At 44.6% G+C, this 26,936-nt stretch overlaps 1 protein-coding gene across 2 annotated transcripts in view; it reads left to right on the forward strand.

Moving 5' to 3' along the window:
- The first annotated feature begins 6,864 nt into the window (after window positions 1–6,864).
- The window catches only part of BAALC (BAALC binder of MAP3K1 and KLF4), a 90,619-nt gene continuing 70,547 nt past the window's right edge, over window positions 6,865–26,936 (forward strand). For both annotated transcript variants that reach the window (XM_060287356.2, XM_030863125.2), the window contains exon 1: window positions 6,865–7,155. In XM_060287356.2, coding sequence (XP_060143339.1) covers window positions 6,996–7,155 — 160 coding nt within the window. In that variant the 5' untranslated portion in view covers window positions 6,865–6,995. The remainder of the gene's footprint in view (window positions 7,156–26,936) is intronic.

A 26,936-nucleotide genomic window follows, 5' to 3' on the forward strand; every position in this document is an offset into this window, starting at 1 on the left:
ACATGGTAGATGTTCAGAAATGTGTGTGCAATCAGTGACCACACTTAATCCGAGAACTTTACAACTATCCCCTGTTTTCTGGAAGTGTTTGCAATTCCATTCACATAAGTGAACAGTACCTGGCAAGAGGGAGCCCTGCTCCAGGCCCCTGTTCTAGAGGCCCTACTCTGGTTTTCTCTAGGGGCCAGGAATCCAGGGGCCATGGGCTGCATCCACCTGGAGTCTGGGCCTCAGCTCCTTCTAACTTCCCTTCTGGGTATCCAGGACCTTGCAATTCCCTGCCCCAAAGGCCCTGACCCTACTTCCAGAGCCTGCATTGGAAGCAAGCCCCTTGAGGGCACATTGCATCCCCCAGCCACAGGCTCCTCAGCCAGCGGGGTGGCCAAAGGCAGCGACTTGTAGGAGGAGAGCGTAGATGGAACGTGGACTTGTGGGTTTACAGCGACGTGTGTCCACAAGGACTCTTGCAGAGCAGGACTGACTTGGGGGCAGGGAGAGGAGTCACAGACTGGGTCACCTTGGCCTGCTCTGCCATGTTCAGCGCAGAACTTCAAAGACTCCGAAAATTCTACTTTAGAACCTGGCCTTTCAGGTCGTTATGAAGATAACTTGTCGAGATAAGAGGATACAACATATTTTTCCTAAGTGTGCTAACTTGGTTTATAAACCTTTAAAAAGTAGGTATGTGGTATGAGGGTTTCCATTTATACTTTTACTCGGGCCCCTTAGCCTGTCCACAGGTTTTGAATGGGCAGTTGTCTGATCTCAGCACTTTTTAGGGGTCCTTCTACATGGGGTTTCAAAGTCCTGCTGCTGCTGTGTCTACCGTCAACCCCCTCTTCTCCCAACCGGCTACCTAAGGGCCCTACAGTAGAAGCTTCTTGGCCGCCGTGGAGCCTCACCTCGTCCTCCTCCCCCATCAGCTCCCTCCCACACAGTGGGTTCCACGTGCCACTATTTCAGTCACTTCCTGGTCCCTCTGTCCTTGCACATTACCTCTTCCCAGGCTTGGCTGAACCCTCACTCATCTGGAACTTGCCCCCGGGTAGCTGAACTCTGCTGAGGAATCTCCACAATCAGCAGCCTCAACTGGGCTGAGGACTGACCCCCAAAACTTACAGCTCAGTCTTCCAGTCTCTGTAATAATGATGAAATCCTTCTCTATTTTTCTCAGTCTCTGAAATCCTCCTCCACCCACTCTCAGTGGCTAACCTTGCTTCTTACTTCACAGAGAAGATAAACCCCATCCCTTTGGAGAACGCTCAACATCCTAGTTCCAAATTTGAAATCCTCCCAGCCCTCCTCCTGCACTCCTGTTACAATAGTGCAGATAGGGGTGCCCTCCTCCCACGGGGGCAATCCCATCACACTTCTGTGGCTCTCCCCCTCCTACCCCCAGGTTTCAGTATCCTCACCTCCTCCTCTAGCCCTAAACATGCTCTAGTTTCTTCAATTAAAAAAAGAATTCTAATGCGGACTTTCCCTCCAGCTGCTACATTGCTGTCTCGTCCCTCGCCACTCCTTTACTCTTGAAGCCACTTCAATTTGGCCTCCACTGCCAACATTCCACTGAACTTGACCTCCCTGATGTTAGATCCCACGGTCCGCTTCTCGGTCTCCGTGTGATGCAATCTGCCTTTTGTAGATGCACAGTCAGAACTCTCTCCTCTCTCAAGATCGTTGACGTGCCACGCTCCTCTACGATTTCCCCTCTATGGCCTTTGCTGGCTCTTTCCCTCCACTCACCCTCCAAATGTTGAACATCCTCCGTGCTCACTACCAGACTTCTCTTCCCATGCTACCTCCCTAGGATCTCACTGACTCCTATGGTCCCAGCCTGGACCTCTCTTCTGGACTCCAGCTTTGTATTTATCTAACTGCCAACTTGACATCTTCCTACACATGTCACCTGGGCAGCTCAAAGTCAACGAGATCACAATTTCACTGCACCTGCTCCCTAATCTGACTCTGATGATCCCCATTCCTGCCTCTTTTCACACTCACCACTCCAGCTTAGCCTCCTCCCAGAGCCTCAGAAAGCTGGGTTGGCAGAGTACCTTCCTGAGGTGTTAATCCACATGGGCACTGAAACATTGCTGGAATCGATCAGAAACATGATGCCGGTTCACGCAGTTTTCCATTCCTGTCTCCGGTCACTGGCAAAATGTCAATTGGCCCTATTCCCAATTGGTACCTATGTTAGATACCTTATTTAGAAGCTGAATATGTGACAAGAAAAAATGATTGTTATTTATGATCCTCCACTGCCTGGTAATGGAGGATCTTTCAAAGCTGAGTGTGGACAACATCTTCGTCCTTCAAGTCTTTGATACGCCTGAAGAAAGCGTTAAGCTGTGGTTGAAATATCAAACGAGGAGTCAGATGCTGGGACAGAGGTAAGTTGCTTCTCATAAGAAAGGGAGCAAGACGGGGGACAGGAGAGATTGAGCTGCAAGGGGTTGGGGGCGGGAGGCAGGGGCTGGGGAGGTTGAACACTAGAAAACAAGAACAGGGAAGGCCAAGCTATTTGGGGCGAGAGACATTTCTTCAGGTAGATTTCATATGCTGATGCCTCCTAAATTAATTTTCTAGCTGAGACCTCTCTCCTGAGTTCTAGACTTAGAGCCATGTGATAAGGAGAACTAGCGCTTATAAAGCCACTTGTACTATTCTGGCAACTGAGCTAAGTGCTTTACCTATGTGAACTCATGTCTCAGAGGCATTGCAAATTCAACCAAAACAGTATTCCTCATCTACCTGCCATTTCCAGACCTCTCCATGCAGATAACAATACTAGTTTGCCTCTAGGATTCCTCTTCTCAGTAACTGGCAATCCTATCCACCCAACTCCTCGCATCCTCCCACATCATCGTCTCTCCCTGCGAGCCTCCTAATGCTCTCCCAGGACCCAGTCTGGCCTCTCTGCCGCCCGTTCTCCACCCACCTCCAGAGTGGCAGTTCACTAAAGCAGATCTGATGCTGGCAGTGCGTGGCTTCAAGCTTACCAGTGTTTCCCATTGCTTTTAGGATGAAGTCTAAATCCCTTCCTATACTCCTTTCCATGCCTGGGCTGGCCCAGACTACTCCTGCAACTCCTCTCATGCTCATCTCATTTCCGTTGCTCACAATGCTCTGGCAGCTGAAACAAGGTGGAGAAGACCTGCTGGGGCGTCTTAAAAGGAGAAGCAAAGCCTGCAGAGGAATGGCCAGCCTGGGCCCTGGGGTTTGGCAGGCTCTGGGCTCAGCGTGAGGAGGAGGAGCCCCTGATCTTGGCTCAGTGAGTCTTTGCTCACTTCTGCATTATGGATCCTGATTAGTACCTGCCGGAGGGACGTCTAGCAGCTCTGTGCTAAACTAGATCTTCTTTAGTCCACATTACTCATTCCTACTATGTGCCAGGAATGCCCTGGACTTAGCCTACCTACTAGATGCTACATACTGAGTGCTATAGACCCTGTAACCTAGTCTACATTCTATCCATTATATAGGATATAATGAATACTATACCTATATTCTGTATACTTTATAAGATATAATAACAGTACACATTACAGTATATATACAATTGGTAATAAACAAAATGTATTAGATGGGTATTATATGTACTAGCAGTGTTTTGCCATAATAGGTATTTAGTAAATATATGTTGAATGAGGGAACATACCTCAACATAATAAAGGCCATATATGACAAACCCACAGCTAGTATCATACTCAGTGGTGAAAAGCTGAAAGCGTTTCCTCTAAGATCAGGAACAAGACAAGGATGCCCATTCTCACCACTTTTATTCAACACAGCAGTGGAAGTCCTAGCCACAGCAATCAGATAAGAAAAAGAAATAAAAGGAATCCAAATTGGAAAGGAAGAAGTAAAATTGTCACTGTTTGCAGATGGTATGATAATATATATAGAAAATCCTAAAGACCCCACCAAAAAACTATTAGAACTAATAAATGAATTCAGTAAAGTTGCAGGATACAAAATTAATATACAGAAATCTGTTGTACTTCTATTCACTAAAAATGAACTTTCAGAAAGAGAAATAAGGAAAATAATCCCATTTACAATTGTATCAAAAAGAACAAAATACTTAGGAATGATTCTAATCAAAGAGGTAAAAGACTTGGAAAACTAGACATTGATGAAAGAAATTGAAGATGACACAAATAAATGGAAAGATATACTGCACTCATGGTTTGGAAGAATTAATATTGTTAAAATGACCGTACTCTGCAAGGCAATCTACAGATTCAATGCAATCCCTATCAAAATACCAATGGCATTTTTCACAGAGCTAGAACAAATAATTCTAAAATTTGTATGGAAACACAAAAGACCCCAATAGCCAAAACAATCTTGAGAAAGAACAAAGCTGGAAGTATCATGCTCCCTGATTTCAAACTATACTACAAAGCTACAGTAATCAAAACCGTATGGTACTGACACAAAGCAGACCCATAGATCAGTGGAACAGACTAGAGAGCCCAGAAATAAACCCATGCTTATATGGTCAATTAATCTATGACAAAGAAGCCAGGAACAGAAAATGGGGAAAAGACAGTTTCTTCAATAAATAGTGTTGGGAAAACTGGACAGCTGGATGCAAAAGAATGAAACTGGACTACTTTCTCAAACCATATACAAAACTAAACTCGAAATGAATTAAAGACTTAAATGTAAGACCTGAAACCATAAAACTCCTAGAAGAAAACATAGGCAGTATGCTCTTTGACATTGGTCTTAGCAATATTTTTTTGGATCTGTCTCCTCAGCAAGGGAAAAAAAAGCAAAAATAAACAAATGGGACTACATAAAATTAAAAAGCTTTTGCACAGCAAAGGAAACTACCAACAAAATACAAAGGCAGTCTACTGAACAGGAGAAGATATTTGCAAACAATTCCAATATCCAAGATATGCAGACGACTCATACAACTTAACATCAAAAAAAATTGAAAAATTTAAAAATGGGCAGAGGATCTGAATAGACATTTTTCCAAAGAAGACAAATAGATGGCCAACAGGCATATGAAAAGATGCGCAATGTCACTAATCATCAGGGAAATGCAAATCAAACCCACAATGATACCACCTCATATCTGCCAGAATAGCTATCATCAGAAAGACAACAAAAAACAAGTGTTGGTGAGGATGTGGAGAAAAGGGAACCCTCAGGAACTGTTGGTGGGAATGTAAGTTGGTATAGCCACGATGGAAAACAGTATGGAGTTTCCTCAAAAAATTAAAAGTAGAACTACTATATAATCCAGCAATTTTACTTCTGGGTATTTACCAGAAGAAAACAAAACTACTCATTTGAAAAGATATATGCACCCCAGTGTTCATTGCAGCATTATTTACAATACCCAAGATATGGAAGCAACATAAGTGTCCATCAACAGATAAATGGATAAAGAAGATGTGGTATATAGACAATGGAATATTAGCCATTATAAAATAAATGAAACCTTGCCATTTGCAACAACCTGGATGGATCTAGAGAGTATTGTGGTAAGTGAAATAAGTCAGACAGAGAAAGACAAATACTGTATGATATCACTTACATGTGGAATCTAAAAACCAAACCAAACAAACAAAACAAGCTGAAAACAGACTCATAGGTACAGAGAACAAAAGAATGGTTGCCAGAGGGGAGGAAGGTGGGAAGGTGGGTGAGATAGGTGAAGGGGATTAAGAGGTACAAACTTTCAGTTATATAATAAATAAGCCACGAGGATGTAATATACAGAATAAGGAATATGTTCAATAATATTGTAATAACTTTACAGGGACAGATGTTACTAGAATTATCATGGTGATCATTTCATAATGGATACTAATGTCAAATACTATGTAGTACACCTGAAACTAACACAGTATTGTACATCAAATATATTTCAATTAAAAGTGTATATATAGTCTTGAATGAATGAAAACAATACTTACTCAACACTATGGCATTCTGACAGAGCCTCGTCATTGAGGATTTATTCTTTCAACCCTTCTTTCTTAGCTGTCTCTTTAAGGCAGTTTCCTTCTTTTACCACATGTCCTGGCTCCTTTGGGACAGGCAAATTCTTTGGCTTACCCAAGTCTGAGCTCTAAGTGTGCGCACATGGAGCACGCAGAGCTGAGTGTGCACCTGGAATATCAAGGCCCTCAGTGGGTTTGGAGGGAAGCCTGCCACACCTCCCAGCCCCATCCAGAGAGAGTGTTCCGGCTGCCCTGCGATTCCTGAGAACAAAGTTCGAAGTCACAGAACTGGAAAGGGTGTTAGTGACAGAGAGTCCAGCCCAGCTCTCTCAGAAATTATAGGCCCTACTCTCTGCTCCTCAGACCAACTAGGACAGGCAGGGGGTCTGACTGCTCCTTAATTCTTCGTAGCAATAGTTTCTCCCCTGTTTCTGGGCTGTCATCAGCTCCACTGGTTTTGAACAAGTGGCCAGAAAGCTTGGGGTACCTTCCAAAGCCCCCAGGATGGATGAATGGAACGAAGGTGGAAGGAAGAAAGGAAGGAAGGGAGGGAGGGAGGTTGGGAGAGACGGATAAATAAAGGGGTAACCCTAGCCGGCGAGGCTGAACCCCTCGCGGAATCCACCCACTCCCATACCGCCCTCCTCCTATTCTCAGGCCGCCGCTCTTGCGTCCCACGTCCGGCTGGGGCGCACCGAGGGAGCATGCGGGGAAGCGTTTGACTTGGCACGGGGTTGGGGGTAGGGCAGCAAGGGCGAGGGGAGGTGGGGGAGGAGAGGTGGGGAAGGGGAGGGCCTGGGAGGAGGAGGAGAGGAGGGGCGCGCTGGGAGCCGGCGCGGCGGAGGGGGCGGCTGGCGCCGCGGGAGCTGGGCGCCTGGCTGCGGCGCGGGCGGGCAGGCGGGTCGAGGGACGCGATGCCGCCGCCGCCGCCGCCTCCTCGCCGGCCCGGGCTGCGCCGCCGGGGCTGAGCCGCCCTAGAACCGCGAACCGAGCGGCCGCTGGGCGCGCCAGCAGCGCAGGAGGATGGGCTGCGGCGGGAGCCGGGCGGATGCCATCGAGCCCCGCTACTACGAGAGCTGGACTCGCGAGACGGAGTCCACATGGCTCACCTACACCGACTCGGACGCGTCGCCCAGCAACGCCACCCCGGAAAGCGGCCCCGAGGCGGGCGGCCTGCACGCAGGTGAGTGCGCCTGGCTCCCGCAGACCCCCAGCGCTGGGAGGCTGGGCACGGGAGGGGGAAGCGGGAGGGACGCGGGGCGCCGGGGCAGCCCAGTCCCCCAGAGAATTCTGTGCGGAATGGTGTTGGTGGTGTTGGGGCCGGGGGAGGAGCGGGGAGGCGGGAAACAGACAGCACCTGTCTGCTGACAGACTGACCGACCCAGGCCCAGGGAGCAGGGCCAACCAGAGACCCCTACAAAAGGCTGAGCTAATCCCCTGGGCCTCGCGGAAACCCCGCACCTCTTGGCCTCCGCCCGTGCCTGCTCATTGGCCGGGGCCGGGTCGGGTGGGAGGACAGCCCGCGCGGCTCGCACACCTGTCCCGCCGCCCACCCAGGCTTCTCGCCCGCTTGGACTCGCCTCCGCTGGATTTTGGCCCGTTTCCTCCTCTGGCCGCCTGGACACTCTCTCCCTTGATTTATAGACTGGTCCAGATTACCTGGGTGGTTTCTTCCTCGTGGCTTCCGCCTTTTCTCCCGTGTCTCGGGTTTTGAAAACCAGAATCCTAGTTCAGGGCAAAATAAACAACGGCCTCCCCATCACTAGTTCTGCACTTCAGCTTACTTTTCAGGCAGTTGTTTCATAGCAAGGACTTCCTCTCTACCCCACGGTGCCTCGATGCTTTATACGAGGCAGGGCATGAAAGCGGATTACGACTATAAATTAAATACTCTTACCATTCTGGCAGAAATCTGATAGAAGGATATGCAAAGAACTTTCTGGACCTGTCGCAAATCACATTTTGTTTTTTCTTTTAAAGCAGACAGTAATAATTGTAACGTAGAGATGAAAACAGACTGTTGCCACAGACTGACCTTTAATCATAAACTTGTTAGTGACGTTAAACGGAAAAAACCTCACTGCTTATTACATGGATGTTGTCAGAAGCCAGATCAATATTTGTATAAGGATGTTTTAACTATTTCCCTTTATGTTGCTGGCATTTTTTAATATTGAAATCTAAGATAGAAAATGAGGTTAATTTGAAGAATAGCATATATTATAAGGAGGAGGAGAGAAATGTCAACTACTCCGAACACATCAGTAGCCCTAAATTCCTGCCTCCTAAATAAGAGCTGTCACTTTAATCCTGAGACTCTGTCTCCATCTTTTAGGACCAAGCTGGGTCCTTTTTCACATGAACTTTGTGATTTTTTTTTTTTAAGCGAGAACCGTCAGTGAAAATTGTGCAAGGCGTAATACTTCATTTGTCTCTAATTTTTCTGACTCACAGTAGCAATCATAATGGTTATTTCGTATTGCTGACGCTTTCAGTGGGCTTTCAGATGGTGTTGGCTGAATTCAGTGTCAGAATGAGGATAAGACACGCGCCTTCAAAATAGACCTGGTAAATGTTAGATGTAACAACATTTCCTGAGGAGGTAAGGTACCTCTCAGGAGACACTCAAAAAGACCAGAGCTGCACTCCAAGGAAATAAGGTTAAAAACATCTAACGTGGAAAAGAACAAAGTACAGCTTCAGGGAATGGTTGCCTTGGTGACTGGAACTATATAGTGTGTGTGTGTACATGTGTATGAGTGTGAGAGAGTTATTATGGGATGACTAAATATGTACATATTTATTTGTTTCCAATGCTTATTCATTTATTACTCTGCCATCCTGAGTCATGTCCCATCGTGCATCATGAGATCTGGTTCCCGCAACAGGTGGGGTCCGGGACAAGCATGCTCATTCGTGGTACCCTACCAAACATGGGACAGCCCTGACAGGCAAGTGGTGCTGAAGACCTGAATCATTCACAGGAAGGGCTCGGCTCCAGTCTCAGAACAGCGCCCTGAAATTGGCAAGACACTTAGATGGGCAGGATCATTTCAATTCCCTAGAAATTTCCATCAGCCTCAGAGGAGAGGAACGTTTCTGAAGATCAAGATGGACTCAAGCTGTCCCTGGAAATCCACTGGCATTCCCTTTAGAACCTTTAGAAAAAATGCCTTCTTGATTCTTGTGGATTTTCCAGACTAGCAACTTGTCATCTTTGGTCAGAGTGGGTCATTGGAGAAAGCGACAGTTCTCCTGGCTTTCAGCCACCCTGCGAGATTAGCCAGCATCCTTTATTTTATTCTTCCCTCCTGCTCCCCCAGCCTCACCCACCTGCTGCCAGTGCACCACCTGTGAATTCAGTTCCAGCCTTCAGGGGGGCACCCACTGGCCCGCAGTGACTGTGTGGTGATGAGAAGCCAGAATGACACTTTTTCCTGTTTCCATCAACTCTTTTCTGCTGGGGGGACAAAAGGAAAAGCTGGATTTAGGGGAATTCAGGTTGTAAAGTCATCACTAAGGCCTTCATGACTAGAGCTCTAGAGCTGGAGAGGCTCTCTGAAGGTCATCTGTTGAAGGCAGATGGGATTCAGTTAAGTTGCCCCAGTCTGCACTGCACAGCCTCCCAGTCCTTTCGCAGTTCTTACCCCTAGCTCCCTCAGTCCTCAAGAGTCCTTTCTTTCTGGGCCCCTGGTCACTCTCCTTTAGTAGCAAATTGAAGCCCCTTTTCTTCTAGCCCTCCCAACCTCAGGAGCTCTGAGGGCAGGGAGTGGACTAATGCATCTTTCTATCTTGTGCTTAGCCAGTTACACTGTGGAGCCCCCAGCTGGGATTTTCTTGAATGCGTAGGCTCTCCGTTTAACCCTCCCCTCCCCTGTCAGCTCTTCCTAGATTCCCTCCCCCTTTGCTCTGCCTTGCATCCCTTGCTGCCGATGTTTTCCCACTTGAATGAGTTTAACCTAGATTCCTCCAAGTGTCTTTCTGAGCCCACAGCTTTTCTTTAACAAGTGCCCCCAGCTTTGCCCTACCCCATTGAAACCCCTGGCCCAGCTCAAAGATGCCATTTCTTCTGTAGCGCCACCACCCCTCAACCTCAACTCCACACCCATATCTACCAAAAGGCCCTATTTAAGCACATCTGCTTGTAAACCTCATTTCTATTTCTCTTAATCCAGTCCAGATTGAGGTCACATCACGTGACAGGTGTTCAGTATTTGTTGAATGAATTCTGCATTTCACCGCAGGAAGGAGGCATGTTTTTCTGCCAGTTCCACAAAGGAGAGAGTTTCTTTCCTTCTTCTCCTTACTTACAGGATCCTTACATGATCCTGAGCCTTTGATCTCTGTGTTTGGGGATCACCTCCACTTGCCAGCAGAATTCGATTTTTAGATTTAGCTATTATGTAGGCTGGAATTAAAGACCTAACTGAAGCCGCAGTATCTGATATCCATTGCTTCTCTGTGTCATCGAAGCCTGTCTCTCTGTCACAGGAGGAAATTAAATTGGTCTGGTGTGATTTAGTTCTCATAAAATCAGTTTACTGGATTGATTTTTACTTCTGTGGTCTGATGGAGGTCTCCTATGGAGAAAGGGGGTCTCTGAGGTTGCTCTGCCCCAGCCTAGCTCAGCCATTCCATACATGAATAACTTCCTAGCTTCACCTCAATTTAATCACGAGTCCCTTAAATTACATCCTTAAAGATCCCCTTTTCTTTCTTTTTTTTTTTAAACCTAGTATAGGACATAGACTATTTTAGATAGTCTATAGATTTTTTCTTTTTGGCTTCATTGGGTTGGGTCTTCGTTGATGCGCGCGGGCTTTCTCTAGTTGCAAGCGGGGGCTACTCTTCGTTGTGGTGCGTGGGCTTCTCCTTGCGGTGGCTTCTCTTGTTGTGGAGCACGGGCTCTAGGTGCGTGGGCTTCAGTAGTTGTGGCACGTGGGCTCAGTAGTTGTGGCGTACAGGCTTAGTTGCTCCACGGCATGTGGGATCTTCCCGGACCAGGGATCAAACCTGTGTCCCCTGCATTGGCAGGTCCCTCCCCTTTTCTACTGTTAGTATTTTTCTAATGTCTCTAGAGAATAAAACATTTCAAATTTCTCTAAAATGCTTCTACTTTATAGTTTTAAATTGTTATAATAAGTGCTTTAGTGAATGCAAGATGGAAGATTGCAGAATTAGACTCACAGCAAAATGATTTATCTAAATCAATTGAAATATGTCAGGTGAAATGAAGGGCACTTAATATTACCATTAGCTAACATTTATTGATATCTTACCAAGGGCCAGGCGCTATGCTTAGTGGCACTTTATGTAAATCATCTCTCTTAATCCTCACGAGGGGGGATGAGGTAGAACTATTGCTATCCTCCTTTTGCAAGTGAGGGAATGAGGCTTAGAGTGTGCAGTAGCTTTTCCCGATCCAAGACTCGAATCCAGCTTTTTCTGAATCCAAAGCCTGCACTCCTAAATCCTGCCCTCCTGATGAATGGGGGGATCAACTATAGAATTCTTGATTTGACAGTGGATGGAACTCAAAGTCTAGTGTGGTCTCTTGGCAGTCTAGTCTGGTCTCAGCACAGTTTTCTTCCGCAGCATCTCTGAGGAAGTGATATCTCTTCCCTAGGGATGGAGGTCTACCCATACCTTTGTGGAGCAGTTTCCCTTGCAAGAAACTCTTCCTGCTGCCTTGTAATTTCCACCTGGAAATTACATAGATCGATCTCACATAGATCGTTCCTTCAACATTTGAAGATTGCTGTTGTATTTTCTCTCACTGTTGGTCCGCCAGGCCAAACACATGCAATTCCTTCAGTCATTTCTCAGACTTCTGTGGGACTGACCATATTCCTACAAATGCACCGTTTGGTTTGTCAAAGTCCCTCTTGATACAAGGGACCTATGCTGCTGACGTCAGCTGAAGAGCCCAAGGAAATATGAGGTCTGTTATGATGTGGACACTGACCCTTTCCCGATGCAGGTAAAACCAGGTTAGGATTTGTTTGTTTTCCTGCTGTTGTTGTTGCCATATTACCTTGATGACTCACATGAAGCTTGCAATTAGTTAAAACCCTTAGATCTTTCTTTCTAGTCACATTTAAGTTCTGTGACATCAGTGACATTGTCTGGATTTCACTCTACATACCCAGCACCTGGAACAGTGTCTAGAATATAGGTGACACTCAATAAATGTTTGTGGAATGAGTGAATTTTTTTCCCTAATGAATCCTACATTTGTACTATTGATTTCCATATCCCAAATTTGGGATTTTTACATTTCTTCTTGTTAAAACTAATCTTGTTGGTTTCAGTTTCATGTTTAAACTTACTGACCTTGACTCATTTGGGTAGTGCCATGAAGACAGTAGTCTAGGTCTTTGTTGCCCTATGTTGGAAGTCTAAAGATAAAGGACATTTATTTGCTCGTTTGTTTATTCAATATACCGCTGGCACAAAGATGAGTGAGATATGTTCCTCGACCTGAAGAACTTAATAGTACAGGGGACACAGGTGGACACACTTCAGGTCAGCATGGTGCACACTGGAACAGCATGAAGGAAGGGTGCTGGGGGAGTGCAGAGGACTGAGTAGTTCATTTTGCCTGGGGAGGGGCTGGTGTGTACAGACCCCTGCAGGAGGCTTCCCTGCAGAAGGAAGCAGGACTGCTCCTGCAGACGTGCACAGCCGGTTACCCTGATTCCCTCCTTGAGTGAGGGCACCTGTGCAGAACCCTCCAGGGGCTTCCTGGTGGATAAGCCTCCCTGCTTCCCCCAGCTCTCTCTATATACATGTTACCACTTGGTTATATTTTCAAACAATTTTTTAAATTGAAGTATAGTTAATTTATTAATTTACAATGTTGTGTTAGTTTTACGTGTACAGCAAAGTGATTATATGTATATATATATATATAATTTTTCAGATTCTTTTCCATTATAGGTTATGACAAGATATTCAAACAATTACTGACTAAGGTCTTCCCCCGTGGGAATGACTTGCTCCGTTAGTTAGGTAAGGTGTCTTTCCACTGGCCATTGTAGTCCTGTGCCTAACGCTGGGCCTGGCTATAGTAGGACCTCAAGCAATCTCTCTTCAATGAATACATCTCCTAAAACTTCTCTGTGTCCATTTCGTTCTTCCTGCAGTGCCCAGAGATAATGTTTTCTTTCCTCAAAAGTTCCATCTGCTCGTCCTTTTCAGGTTCTTGTCTACCTGATGGGTTGTATAGTAAGAAAACATCCCCACCTCTCTACACCCCCTTTGCCAAACACAAGCCCCTTTATTATAAGGGTGGTTTTGCAAAAATCACTTCAAGAAACAGGTGGCAGCAAACCCGGGCAGTTCATCAACATCTAGGAAGTCTCACCTCTCATGGCCCTGGTCTCTTGAGCAGTCACCCGTCCTGCCCCAGGCTCTCCAGGTGCTTTGTCCAGCCCAGTGAGAGCAGCGGTCACACTGCACTGCCGGGCTTGTTCCCGTCTGTGTCTCGGGGTAGCCTGTGAGCTCTGCCAGGTTGCAGACTGCATGATTGGCATTTGCATGCCTGACATCTACCACATCTGTGTTGAATGACTGTAAAAGTACCTAGGTGGATGAATGATCCAGCTAGGCAAGTGAGTTTTGTCTGTCTGTCTTGTACCCTCTTTCCTGAGTCCTATCTTAGATGATTTTGTCTTGGACATTAGTCCAGTGAACCGTGTCTTCATTGGACACTAGATAAAGCTATTCTGGCTCTGATCAGAAATGAATTTAAGGCTCCAGGCTTGGGCCCCAATGCGAGGAAGAGAGTCCCCTCTCAATCAGCAGGGAGTCTTTTCGTGCACTCAGCAATCCCCCAACCCCTGGAGGTCCTGCCTTCACCCTGGGATCTGTGCACCTGTGACCCTCAGCCCCTTCCCGCAGATAAGACCATTCTGTCCTTGAGTGAAGCTGGGAGTCTGAGCCTGTTGTTCCTTACCCATGGTGTCTGGGCTTTCATCCCAGGAGCCCTTCTGTGTCAGGCCCATGGCCTCTAGCCCCTCTCAGAAGACTATTTGACCCTGCCAGGACTCTTACAGAGGCTCTCTGGCTGGTCCCAATGCCACCTTTGCTTCCATCTGTAGAGGAGACTTGGTGGGTGAACCCTGAGCCACATTGTGGTCCAGCCCCTTCCAGCTCAGCCACCAGCAGAGTTCACGTCCTCACGTGCTCCCCTCCCACTCTGCCCCCCGCCCAACTGCCTCCTTCTCTCCGGAGATAAAGCTCTTTTACATTGTTGCTGTGGGCTGAACTGTGTCCCACCAAGTGTATATGTCGAAGTCCTAACCTCCAGAATGTGATATTTTTTGGTTTTTGTTTTTATTTTATTTTTGTTGAATTCAATTTACAATGTTGTATTAGTTTCTGGTATATAGCAAAGTGATTCAGTTATACATATATATGCATATTATTTTTCATATTCTTTTCCATTGTGGTTTATTACAGGATATTGAATATAGTTCCCTGTGCTATACAGTAGGACCTTGTTGTTTATTTTATATATAGTAGTTTGTATCTGCTAATTTCAAACTCCTAATTTATCCTTCTCCCACCCTCTTTCCCCTTTGGTAACCATAAGTTTCTTTTCTATGTCTATGAGTCTGTTTCAGTTTTGTAAATAAGTTCATTTGTGTAACATTTTAGATTCCACATATAAGTGATATCATATGGTATTCTCCTTTCTCCTTCTAACTTACTTCACTTGGTATGATAATCTCTAGGTTCATCCATGTTGCTGCAAGTGGCATTATTTCATTCTTTTTTACGGCTGAGTAGTATTCCACTGTATATATGTGCCACATTTTCTCTCTTTATTCATCTGTTGATGGACATTTAGGTTGTTTCCATGTCTTGGCTATTGTAAATAGTGCTGCTATGAACATGGGGGTGCATGTATCTTTTCAAATTAGAGTTTTCTTTGAATATATGCCCAGGAGTGAGATTGCTGGATCATATGGCGACTCTATTTTTAGTTTTTTAAGGAACCTCCATACTGTTCTCCATAGTGGCTGCACCAATTTACATTCCCACCAACAGTGCAAGAGGGTTCCCTTTTCTCCATAACCCCTCCAGCGTTTGTTCTTTGTAGACTTTTTAATGATGGCCGTTCTGACGGGTGTGTGGTGGTACCTCGCTGTGGTTTTGATTTGCATTTCTCTAATAATTAGCGATGATGAGCACCTTTTCACGTGTCTATTGGCCATCTGTATGTCTTCGTTGGAGAAATGTCTATTTAGGTCTTTTGCCCATTTTTTTTATTGGGTTGTTTGCTTTTTTGTTATTGAGTTGTATGAGCTCTTTGTATATTTTGGAAATTACGCCCTTGTCGGTCTCATTGTTTGCAAATATTTTTTCCCAGTCCATAGGTTGTTTTTTCATTTTGTTTATGCAAAACGTTTCATTTTATATAAGCAAAAGCTTATAAGTTTGATAAGGACCATTTGTTTATTTTTGTTTTTATTTCTATTGCCTTGGGAGACTGACCTAAGAAAGCACTGGTATGATTTATGTCAGAGAACATTTTGCCTATGTTCTTTTCTAGAATGTGACGTTTTTTGGAGATAGGGTACTTACAGAGGTAATCAAGTTAAAATGAGGTCATTACAGTGGGCTCTAATCTAGTGTGACTGGTGTCCATATGAAAAGGGAAATGTGAACACACAGACAGACACTCAGGGACAATGCCATGTGAAGGTGAACACAGAGATTGAACGGCCAAGGAAGGCCAAAGATGGCCAGCCAAGCAGCAGAAGCTACAGGAGAGACATGAAACAGATTCTCCCTCACAGCCCTCAAAAGGAACCAACCCCACCAGCACCTTGATCTCAGACTTCTAGCCTCCGGAACTGTGAGACGATACATTTCTGTTAAGCCAACTGGTTTGTGGTACTTTGTTACAGCAGCTACAGAAGACTAATAAACATTTATTTATGAGCACAGACACTGAACATTTGGAAATAATAAGAGAGAGGATTTCTGTGGTCACTACCTCACACTTCCTTCAGAGATTGGGTCTCTTTCCTTGTCATTTATATTCAAATAGCATTTATTGAGCATCTACTATAGGTGAGAATTTTTCTCTTGGGATGTTACCTTACATAACTCTCTAAAATAACCTCAGAAATCATTGCTATCACCATCTACCAGATGAGGAAACGAGGTTCAGTGAGATTAAGAGATTGAGCGGTTTAAACACAACACTGTAAATCAACGACGAAAAAATTTAAAAAATAACAGTACTAATAATAAAAGAGATTGAGCGGGGGTCACCCATCCAGGAAGTGGAAGCACCCAGCTCAGAATCCAGTTCTCTAGTTTCTAAATGCAGGGCAGTACTAACGACTAAGCACAAATTTAGGGCCCTCCTCCACCCCATCTGGTTTGGCTTTTTTGAAAATATGAGCCACTTGGAGTGGGAGCCTCCTGCCAGCGTTCTCAAGGATGAGGACAGGAGTCTTTGAAGAGACACGTGCAGCTCTGTGACACTAATGCCACCCCCTGCCTGTGCTGAGTGTCCCCAAGCAGGGCTGCCGGGGCTGCTCAGAAAATCACCTGCATCCCACTCACCTGATGGGCTCGTTAAAGATGGAATAGTCTTTGGGCAGAATAAGATTATTTTCTGGTTTCAATGAAATGGGTGCTCCTCAAGAAAATCTAGAAAGTGCAGAGAAGCACACAGAAGGAAATAACGCCTCTGTAACGTTTAGGTTTTGTCCTTAAGGTCCTGCATCTAGGTGTATATGATGCACGTTGTATCTTCTGTAGGGTTTATGTTTAGAGTTTGAGGGGGCATGGGAAAAATATCCCTCAAATTGCTTGGAAGCTCAAAGGCCAAGAAAAATAACTTTTTTGTTTCTTTGTGTTGAGGAAAATATTTAGAGGTCGTGGCAGCCAAAGTCTAGTTTGAATGGGGGAAGAGCAGGGGCCAAAGACCGTGGATCAGCGAAGGGATTTTTCTCCCTGTTTTCTTTCAGTACTAAGCAAACGTAGTTGAATTCAGGTAAGTTATATACCAGGCTAATGCGTAGTGTGAGTCCACTGTGTGTAACCCCTCCACCTCCCCCTTTCACCTCCCTTCCGTCCCCCACAGTTGGCTCGGGCTGAGGATGCTGTTTTATATTCTGCCTAGCTGTTTGCTGGGGTTTAGAGTTGCTTTATGGGTGTAGAAACATGCTGTGTGTGTGTGTGTGTGTGTACGTGTACCAGCTCTCTGTCTGAGTCACAAATACCCATGAGGTCGTGCAGGTTGGCTGCCCAGCGTTGGGGTTGCTACAGCCCCATACACTGCAGCTCTGGGTCTCTGTGTCAGAAAGAATAGATATGGAGTGTCTGCCTACATCTTGCCATGTGGCTTCTGTGTTATGAAGCAAAGCCAGAAGCCTGAGTAGATTTTCCTTAATCTAGCTCTATCTGCTTTACGAATAGTGCCAATTTTCCCCAGATTCCAGGATTAGGTTGTCCATTAGTCCTTACTTTGGGTAATGTTGTGAGTCTTGGTCTTTTTCTGTCTTCATAGGCATTTTAATGGGCATTTGGGCAAGGCTGAGTCAGAGGCTCCTAGCTAGATGCCCTTCAGCCTGGAAGTCCAACCCAGAGCTGCTAGACCTTTTCCTCCAAGCCACTGCACCCACAGCTGTCAAACAGCCACACCTACGGGAGGGACCACTCAGCCAGATCTGATCTCTCTGTTTACAATCTCCTTCTCATGTGACCATGTCCTAACTTTTCTCTTCATCATCATCATCATCATCATCAACTTCCTTGTTATTTTGCTTGGAGATAGTATAGTTCAGTGGTTAAGGAATTAGACTTTAACAACAGACATTTACCAGCTGTGTGACCTTGAGCAAGTTTCTTAGCTTCTCTGGGTTTCAGTTTCCACACTGTAAGATGGGAGTCATTGCAGAATTCATGTACTCACAAATATGAAGGGCATAGTGTTTCTTTCTTCTTTTTATACAAAAGGATTTATTAAAAAAACAGTGAGACCCTACTACATCATGACACTGTCACACTGGGCTTTTAACACAAGACTTGCTCTACAATACTGGGGAGGGCGGGGCATAAAACACAAATTGATTCTGAAGCATCGCAATTAAGAAATACAGCAATGAAAGCAAATTTCTTTCCATGAGAACTCAGAGTTAAACTCCAGAGGGACCCAACATCATACTTCCAGTTCGGGGACTTGATACAAAAAATTTAGTTTGAACTGCTATCAGCAGGTGGCAGGGGCCACCTTTAAGTGAATCTTCAATTTGGAAAATACTGCTTCTCCACCTGTTGGGGCTAAGTTGCAAATGGAATAATTTAGTATGGTTTGCAGCTGTTTTGATGACCACCTCACCTGGATACTTTCCCATAACCACTGTGCTGGTCCCCACCTCTTGCGCGAGCTCTTCCTGCAAATCCTCCTCTGGATCCCCACTGTTGCTGGCGCTGATGATGTTCCTTCGACATAGCTACTTATGTCTCACATTTACTAAGACCAGCATTGCGGTATTTCTTTTCCATTATCTTCTTCACTCGTTCCTCTTCCTTAAAGGTAATAAAGCAGAATAAGGGCATAGAGTTTCAGTGCTGCCCATCCTGGCACCTAGGATCCCCCGCCTCTTCAATCTCGCCCTGGACTCATCTCGCCAGTCGCAAACCCGGGGTCACCCCTCCTCTGTTTCTGAGTTGCTTGGCATTGCTGTTGAAAGTCATGAGTGTTGGCCATTGCATCCAGTAGTGATTCATGCCTAGAACCTCAGTGTCCTTACCAGTTCTTGGCAGTTCTGTTAGTTCCTTATTAATGTGCTGTTTTAGTCCCCATGTAATACTCCCAATGATATTATTCTGTTCTTGCCCTCTGAATGCCAAAAAAATGGAAGACTTTCTGTGAATTCTCCCATCTCTTCCTCCAATCGCCTATTGTATATCCTTCTTGCCACCTCAGCATTTTTAAACATCGTTAGCCATCCTCTCTCCTCAGATCTGCCTGTTTGGATTCTAGGCCCACTGATGAGGTTGTTCCTTGTTGTAACAATAGATGAGGCCATCACAGGTGGTTCCATATTTTTTCTGCACTTACCAAAGGTCTGGAGATTGGTAGCCACGCTGCTCAAGGCCGCTATCAAGGACCCAGGCTCTTTGAGCTTATTGTTTTGCCATCCTTGTTGTGTGGATTTCATCCTCATAGTTGCAAGTTGCTGTGGCATCTTATTTTAGATAGGAAGAAGGGGGAAGGGTAGAAAGAAGCATTCCACCTAAGTTTTCTTTTTAATCTGTAAAACAATAGCTTTCCCAGAATCCAGTAAACTTTGCTTGCATGTCACACTGGCCAGAACCGTGTTACATGGCTATCACAGGCCTCAAGAGCCTAGGAAATCAAGACTTTTAGCTGCGCTCATGACCCCCTAAAAGTAATGGGTCCTTTTGCAAAGAAAAAACGGGGAGAACAGATATTGCGTAGGCTGCAGGCAGGTGCATGTACCTTTCATCCGAAGACCATGTCAGAGGAGAGAAGAGTAGCAGGAGTCAGGGGAAAGGAGAAAAGGAAGTAGAGAGGGGAGAGGCGTAGGTCTGCCAGAAACCAAGACAACATAATTACTAGTATTAAGATTTTGCTGTAATAATAATATATAATAATAATAATTGTGTGTTTTTAGCTTTCCCATGTGTCAAGCGAATTCATAAAGGTGAATATTTGCTGAAAAAGTTACATGTGCCAATATTGAACTAATCTCAGAAATACTGCAGTAATAGCCCAAACTGAAATCTTTTAAAATGGTCTTTCGACATCAGACTCTGTGCTGTGTACACGCGACGCGTGGTGGACATTTCCTTGTTTTCCGCTTCATTTTCTTGCAAAGTTAATGCTAGCCAGAAACTGATGTGCCAGCTGATCCTCTGTGGTACCTATTTCCAATTAGTGGGAACATTTGTGCAGGTTCACTGTGCAGGGTCGCTCTGATGCCCGGGCTGGGGACTTCTGCTGGAGAAGCAGCAGACAGCCAATTGTCTAATTTAAAGAGTTACAGTATTTCCTGTGAAAGTTTTAAAAAAATCACCCTGCTATTGTCTTTAGGTCTGGTGGACTTTAGGGCACAGGGAAACCAAAAGGATTTGTAGAAAATAGCAAGGCTGTTTGGGAAACTGGTCGCCATAACAACAGGGCACAGCACAGCAGCAGTTACAAGGGAGGTGGCGATGGCCAGCGCCCTTCACAGGAGGGTCGATTCAGGTTTAAACACCTCCATAAACAACAGTTGTGTTTGACAACGAGGCGTCCACAAATTATTACGTCCAAGAGTCACTTTTCAAGGACTGTCCTCATAGCAGTCAGGTTCAGATTTGCTTGCTGGGGAGATAAGTGATGTGTGTGCCAACGCTAAGGAACATAGCCACTGCTTCGTGAGCGTGGCTTCTGTTAACTGAGTGCCCAGCACGTGCCAGGACTTGCGTATTCAGTATCTAATTCTGTTACCCCCATTTTACAGATTGGGGGAAGTCAGGGAGGTGAGGTACCTTGCCCATGGGCTGCACATCAGGTTCTCTTGGGGAACCTAAAATAAAGCCTGCATTCCAAACCTGGGACTTCAAATATGGTAGAGGGGTGGGGCCGGAACTCCTGCATCTTTAACAGCTTCTTTAGGTCAACACAGAGAGGCATTCCCTCTGTCTGTGGTGGAGCAAGATTCTGCATTTCTAACAAGCTCTCAAGTGATGCTTGGACCTCTCTTAGAGAAGGGAGGTCCTAGATCAGAGCCTGGCAAACCTTTTCTGTAAAGACCTGGATGGTAAATATTTCAGGCTACGTGGGCCACTGACCTCTGTTGCAACTACTCAACTTTGCTGTTTTTAGCACCAAAGCAGCCATAGGAAGAGATACATAAATGAGTGGCTGTTTGTTTTTTTGATATTGAGCTTCGTGAGTTGCTTGTATGTTTTGGAGATTAATCCTTTGTCAGTTGCTTCATTTGCAAATACTTTCTCCCATTCTGAGGGTTGTCTTTTCGTCTTGTTTATGGTTTCCTTTGCTGTGCAAAAGCTTTTAAGTTTCATTAGGTCCTATTTGTTTATTTTTGTTTTGATTTCCATTTCTCTAGGAGGTGGGTCAAAAAGGATCTTGCTGTGATTTATGTCATAGAGTGTTCTGCCTATGTTTTCCTCTAAGAGTTTGATGGTGTCTGGCCTTACGTTTAGGTCTTTAATCCATTTTGAGTTTATTTTTGTGTATGGTGTTAGGGAGTGTTCTAAGTTCATTCTTTTACATGTAGCTGTCCAGTTTTCCCAGCACCACTTATTGAAGAGGCTGTCCTTTCTCCACTGTATGTTCTTGCCTCCTTTATCAGAGATAAGGTGACCATATGTGTGTGGGTTTATCCCTGGGCTTTCTATCCTGTTCCATTGATCTATATTTCTGTTTTTGTGCCAATACCATACTGTCTTGATTACTGTAGCTTTGTAGTATAGTCTGAAGTCAGGGAGCCTGATTCCTCCAGCTCCGTTTTTTGTTCTCAAGATTGCTTTGGCTCTTCAGGGTCTTTTATGTTACCATACAAATTGTGAAATTTTTTGTTCTAGTTCTGTGAAAAATGCCAGTGGTAGTTTGATAGGGATTGCATTGAATCTGTAGATTGCTTTGGGTAGTAGAGTCATTTTCACAATGTAGATTCTTCCAATCCAAGAACATGGTATATCTCTCCATCTATTTGTATCATCTGTAATTTCTTTCATCAGTGTCTTATAATTTTCTGCATACAGGTCTTTTGTCTCCTTAGGTAGGTTTATTCCTAGATATTTTGTGCTTTTTGTTGCAGTGGTAAATGGGAGTGTTTTCTTAATTTCACTTCCAGAATTTTCATCATTAGTGTATACGAATACAAGAGATTTCTGTGCATTAATTTTGTATCCTGCTACTTTACCAAATTCATTGATTAGCTCTAGTAGTTTTCTGGTAGCATCTTTAGGATTCTCTATGTATAGTATCATGTCATCTGCAAACAGTGACAGCTTTACGTCTTCTTTTCCAATTTGGATTCCTTTTATTTCTATTCTTCTCTGATTGCTGTGGCTAAAACTTCCAAAACTATGTTGAATAAGAGTGGTAGGAGTGGGCAACCTTGTCTTCTTCCTGATCTTAGTGGAAATGCTTTCAGTTTTTCACCATTGAGGACAATGTTGGCTGTGGGTTTGTCATATATGGCCTTTATTATGTTGAGGGAAGTTCCCTCTATGCCTACTTTCTGCAGGGTTTTTATCAAAAATCGGTGTTGAATTTTGTCAAAAGCTTTCTCTGCATCTATTGAGGTGATCATATGGTTTTTCTCCTTCAATTTGTTAATATGGTGTATCACGTTGATTGATTTGCATATATTGAAGAATCCTTGCATTCCTGGGATAAACCCTACTTGATCATAGTGTATGATGCTTTTAATGTGCTGTTGGATTCTGTTTGCTAGTATTTTGTTGAGGATTTTTGCATCTATGTTCATCAGTGATATTGGCCTGTAGTTTTCTCTCTTTGTGACATCTTTGTCTGGTTTTGGTATCAGAGTGATGGTGGTCTCGTAGAATGAGTTTGGGAGTGTTCCTCCCTCTGCTATATTTTGGAAGAGTTTGAGAAGGCTAGGTGTTAGCTCTTCTCTAAATGTTTGATAGAATTCACCTGTGAAGCCATCTGGTCCTGGGCTTTTGTTTGTTGGAAGATTTTTTTTTTTTTTTTTTTGCAGTACGCAGGCCTCTCACTGCTGTGGCCTCTCCCGTTGCGGAGCAGAGGCTCTGGATGCGCAGGCTCAGTGGCCATGGCTCACGGGCCCAGCCACTCTGTGGCACGTGGGATCTTCCCGGACTGGGGCACAAACCCATGTCCCCTGCATTGGCAGGTGGACTCTCAACCACTGTGCCACCAGGGAAGCCCTGTTGGAAGATTTTTAATCACAGTTTCAATTTCAGTGCTTGTAATTGGTCTGTTTATATTTTCTATTTCTTCCGGGTTCAGTCTTGGAAGGTTGTGCTTTTCTAAGAATTTGTCCATTTCTTCCAGGTCGCCCATTTTATTGGCATATAGTTGCTTGTAGTAATCCCTCATGATTCTTTGTATTTCTCCAGTGTCACTTGTTACTTCTCCTTTTTCATTTCTAATTCTGTTGATTTGAGTCTTCTCCCTTTTTTTCTTGATGAGTCTGGCTAGTGGTTTATCAGTTTTTTACCTTCTCAAAGAACCAGCTTTTAGTTTTATTGATCTTTGCTATTGTCTTCTTCATTTCTTTTTCAGTTATTTCTGATCTGATCTTTATGATTTCTTTCCTTCTGCTAACTTTTGTGTATTTTTTTTTGTTCTTCCTTCTCTAATTGCTTTAGGTGTAAAGTTAGGTTGTTTATTTGAGATGTTTCTTGAGGTAGGATTGTATTGCTATAAACTTCCCTCTTAGAACTGCTTTTGCTGTGTCCCATAGGTTTTGGGCCATTGTGTTTTCATTGTCATTTGTCTCTAGGTATATTTTGATTTCCTCTTTGATTTCTTCAGTGATCTCTTGGTTATTTAATACTGTATTGTTTAGCCTCCATGTGTTTGTATTTTTTAGAGATTTTTTCCTGTAATTGATACCTAGTCTCATAGCATTGTGGTCGGAAAAGATACCTGATATGATTTAAAGTTTCTTAAATTTACCAGGGCTTGATTTGTGACCCAAGATATGATCTGTCCTGGAGAATGTTCCATGAGCACTTGAGAAGAAAGTGTATTCTGTTGTGTTTGGATGGGATGGCCTATAAATATCAATTAGTCCATCTTGTTTAATGTATCATTTAAAGCTTGTGTTTCCTTATTCATTTTCATTCTGGTTGATCTGTCCATTGGTGAAAGTGGGGTGTTAAAGTCCCCTACTATTATTGTGTTACTGTCGATTTCCCCTTTCATGGCTGTTAGCATTTGCCTTATGTTTTGAGGTGCTCCTATGTTGGGTGCATAAATATTTACAAGTGTTACATCTTCTTCTTGGATTGATCCCTTGAACATTATGCAGTGTCCTTCTTTGTCTCTTGTAACAGTCTTTATTTTAAAGCCTATTTTGTCTGATATGAGTATCGCTTCTCCAGCTTTCTTTTGGTTTCCATTTGCATGGAATATCTTTTTCCATCCCCTCACTTTCAGTCTGTATGTGTCCCTAGGTCTGAAGTGGGTCTCTTGTAGACAGCATATATATGGGTCTTCTTTTTGTATCCATTCAGCCAGTCTATGTCTTTTGGTTGGAGCATTTAATCCATTTACATTTAAGGTAATTATCTGTATATATCTTCCTATTACCATTTTCTTAATTGTTTTGGGTTTGTTTTTGTAGGTCCTTTCCTTCTCTTGTGTTTCCCACTTAGAGAAATTCCTTTAGCATTTGTTGTAAAGCTGGTTTGCTGGTGCTGAATTCTCTTAACTTTTGCTTGTCTGTAAAGGTTTTAATTTCTCTGTTGAATCTGAATGAGATCCTTACTGGGTAAAGTAATCTTGGTTGTAGGTTCTTCCCTTTCATCACTTTAAATATGTCGCGCCACTCCCTTCTGGCTTGTAGAGTTTCTGGTGAAAGATCAGCTGTTAACCCTTTGGGGATTCCTTTGTATGTTATTTGTTGCTTTTCCCTTGCTGCTTTTGATATTTTTTCTTTGTTTTTAATTTTTGATAGTTTGATTAATATGTGTCTTAATGTGTTTCTCCTTGGATTTATCCTGTATGGGACTCTGTGCGCTTCCTGGTCTTGATTGACTATTTCCTTTCCCGTGTTAGGGAAGTTTTCAACTATAATCTCTTCAAATATTTTCTCAGTCCCTTTCTTTTTCTCTTCTTCTTCTAGGACCCCTATAATTCGAATGTTGGTGCGTTTAGTGTTGTCCCAGAGGTCTCTGAGACTGTCCTCAATTCTTTTCATTCTTTTTTCTTTATTCTGCTCTGCAGTAGTTATTTCCACTATTTTACCTTCCAGGTCACTTACCCATTCTTCTGCCTCAGTTATTCTGCTATTGATTCCCACTAGAGAATTTTTAATTTCATTTATCGTGTTGTTCATCATTGTTTGCTCTTTAGTTCTTCTAGGTCCTTGTTAAACGTTTCTTGTATTTTTCTCCATTCTGTTTCCAAGATTTTGGATCATCTTTGCTATCATTACTCTGAATTCTTTCAGGTGGACTGCCTGTTTCCTCTTCATTTGTTTGGTCTGGTGGGTTTTTACCTTGCTCCTTCATCTGCTGCATATCTCTCTGTCTTCCCATTTTTCTTAATTTACTGTGTTTGGGGTCTCCTTTTCACAGGCTGCAGGTTTGTAGTTCCCTTTGTTTTTGGTGTCTGCTTGTGTAGGCTTCCTGGTGGAGGGGACTTGTGCCTGTGTTCTGGTGGGTGGGGCTGGATCTTGTCCTTCTAGTGGACAGGGCTGTGTCCGGTGGTGTGTTTTGGGGTGTCTGTGAACTTATTATGATTTTAGGCAGCCTCTCTGCTAACAGGTGGGGTTGTGTTCATGTCTTGCTAGTTGTTTGGCATGGAGCTTCCAGCACTGAAGCTTGGTGACTGTTGGGTGAAGCTGGGTCTTAGTGTTGAGACGGAGATCTCTGGAAGAGCTCTCGCTGATTGATGTTGCCTGGGGCCGGGAGGTCTCTGGTGGTCCAGTGTCCTGAACTCAGCTCTCCCACCTCAGAGGCTCAGGCCTGACACCAACCAGAGCACCAAGACCCTGTCAGTCACATGGCTCAGAAGAAAAGGGAGAAAAAAAATTTATAAAATAAAATAATTAAAATTAAAAAATTATTAAAATAAAAAATGTAAAAGAAAAAGAGAGCAACTAAACCAATAAACGAATCCACCAATGATAACAAGCACTAAAAACTATACTAAGATAAACATAAAAATCAGAAACAAGTCAGTCGCAGACAACAAACCCCAAGTTCACAGTTGCTCCCAAAGTCCACCGCCTCAATTTTGGGATGATTCGTTGTCTATTCAGGTATTCCACAGATGCAGCGTACATCAAGTTGATTGTGGGCATTTAATCCACTGTTCCTAATGCTGCACAGAGAGATTTCCCTTCCTCTTCTTTGTTCACACAGCTCCTGGGGCTCAGTTTTGGTTTTGGCCCCGCCTCTGCATGTAGGTTGCCCTCAGGCTTCTGTTCTCGCCCAGACAGGACAGGGTGAAAGCAGCGGCTGACTAGGGGGCTGTGGCTTATTTAGGCTGGGGGGAGGGAGGGGTATGGAATGTGGGGGGAGCCTGCGGTGGCAGAGGCCAGTGTGATGTGCAACAACCTTAGGTGTGCCGTGTGTTCTGTTGGGGGAGTTGTCCCTGGATCATGGGACCCTGGCAGTGGCGGGCTTCACAGGCTCCCAGGATGGGGGCAGGGGGAGCAGTGTGTGGATAAGTGACCTGTGCTTGCACACAGGATTCTTGGTGGCTGCAGCAGCAGTGTTAGCGTTTCATGCCCGTCTCTGGTGTCCGAGCTGATAGCCATGGCTCGCGCCCATCTCTGGAGCTCGTTTAGGCGGTGCTCTGCCTTCTGTGGGCAGACAGGGAAGGAATCCCCTCTCCTCGAGCACCCCGAAGTAATGGTCTCTTGCCTCTTAGGCAGGTCCAGAGCTTTTCCCGTACTCCCTCCTGGCTAGCTGTGGCGCACTAGTCCCCTTCAGGCTGTGTTCACGCAGCCAACCCCACTCCTCTCCCTGGGATCTGACCTCTGAAACCTGAGCCTCAGCTCCCAGCCCCCACCTGCCCTGGCAGGTGAGCAGACAAGCCTCTCAGACTGGTGAGTGCTGGTTGGCACCGATCCTCCGTGCGGGAATCTCTCCACTTTGCCCTCTGCACCCCTGTTGTTGTGCTCTCCTCTGTGGCTCCAAAGCTTCCCCACTCCCCCCCCCGCCAATCTCCGCCAGTAAAGGAGCTTCCTAGTGTGTGGAAACTTTTCCTCCTTTACAGCTCCCTCTCAGAGGTGC

Source organism: Globicephala melas, chromosome 17 (assembly GCF_963455315.2).
Source record: "Globicephala melas chromosome 17, mGloMel1.2, whole genome shotgun sequence".
Lineage (NCBI taxonomy): Eukaryota > Metazoa > Chordata > Mammalia > Artiodactyla > Delphinidae > Globicephala > Globicephala melas.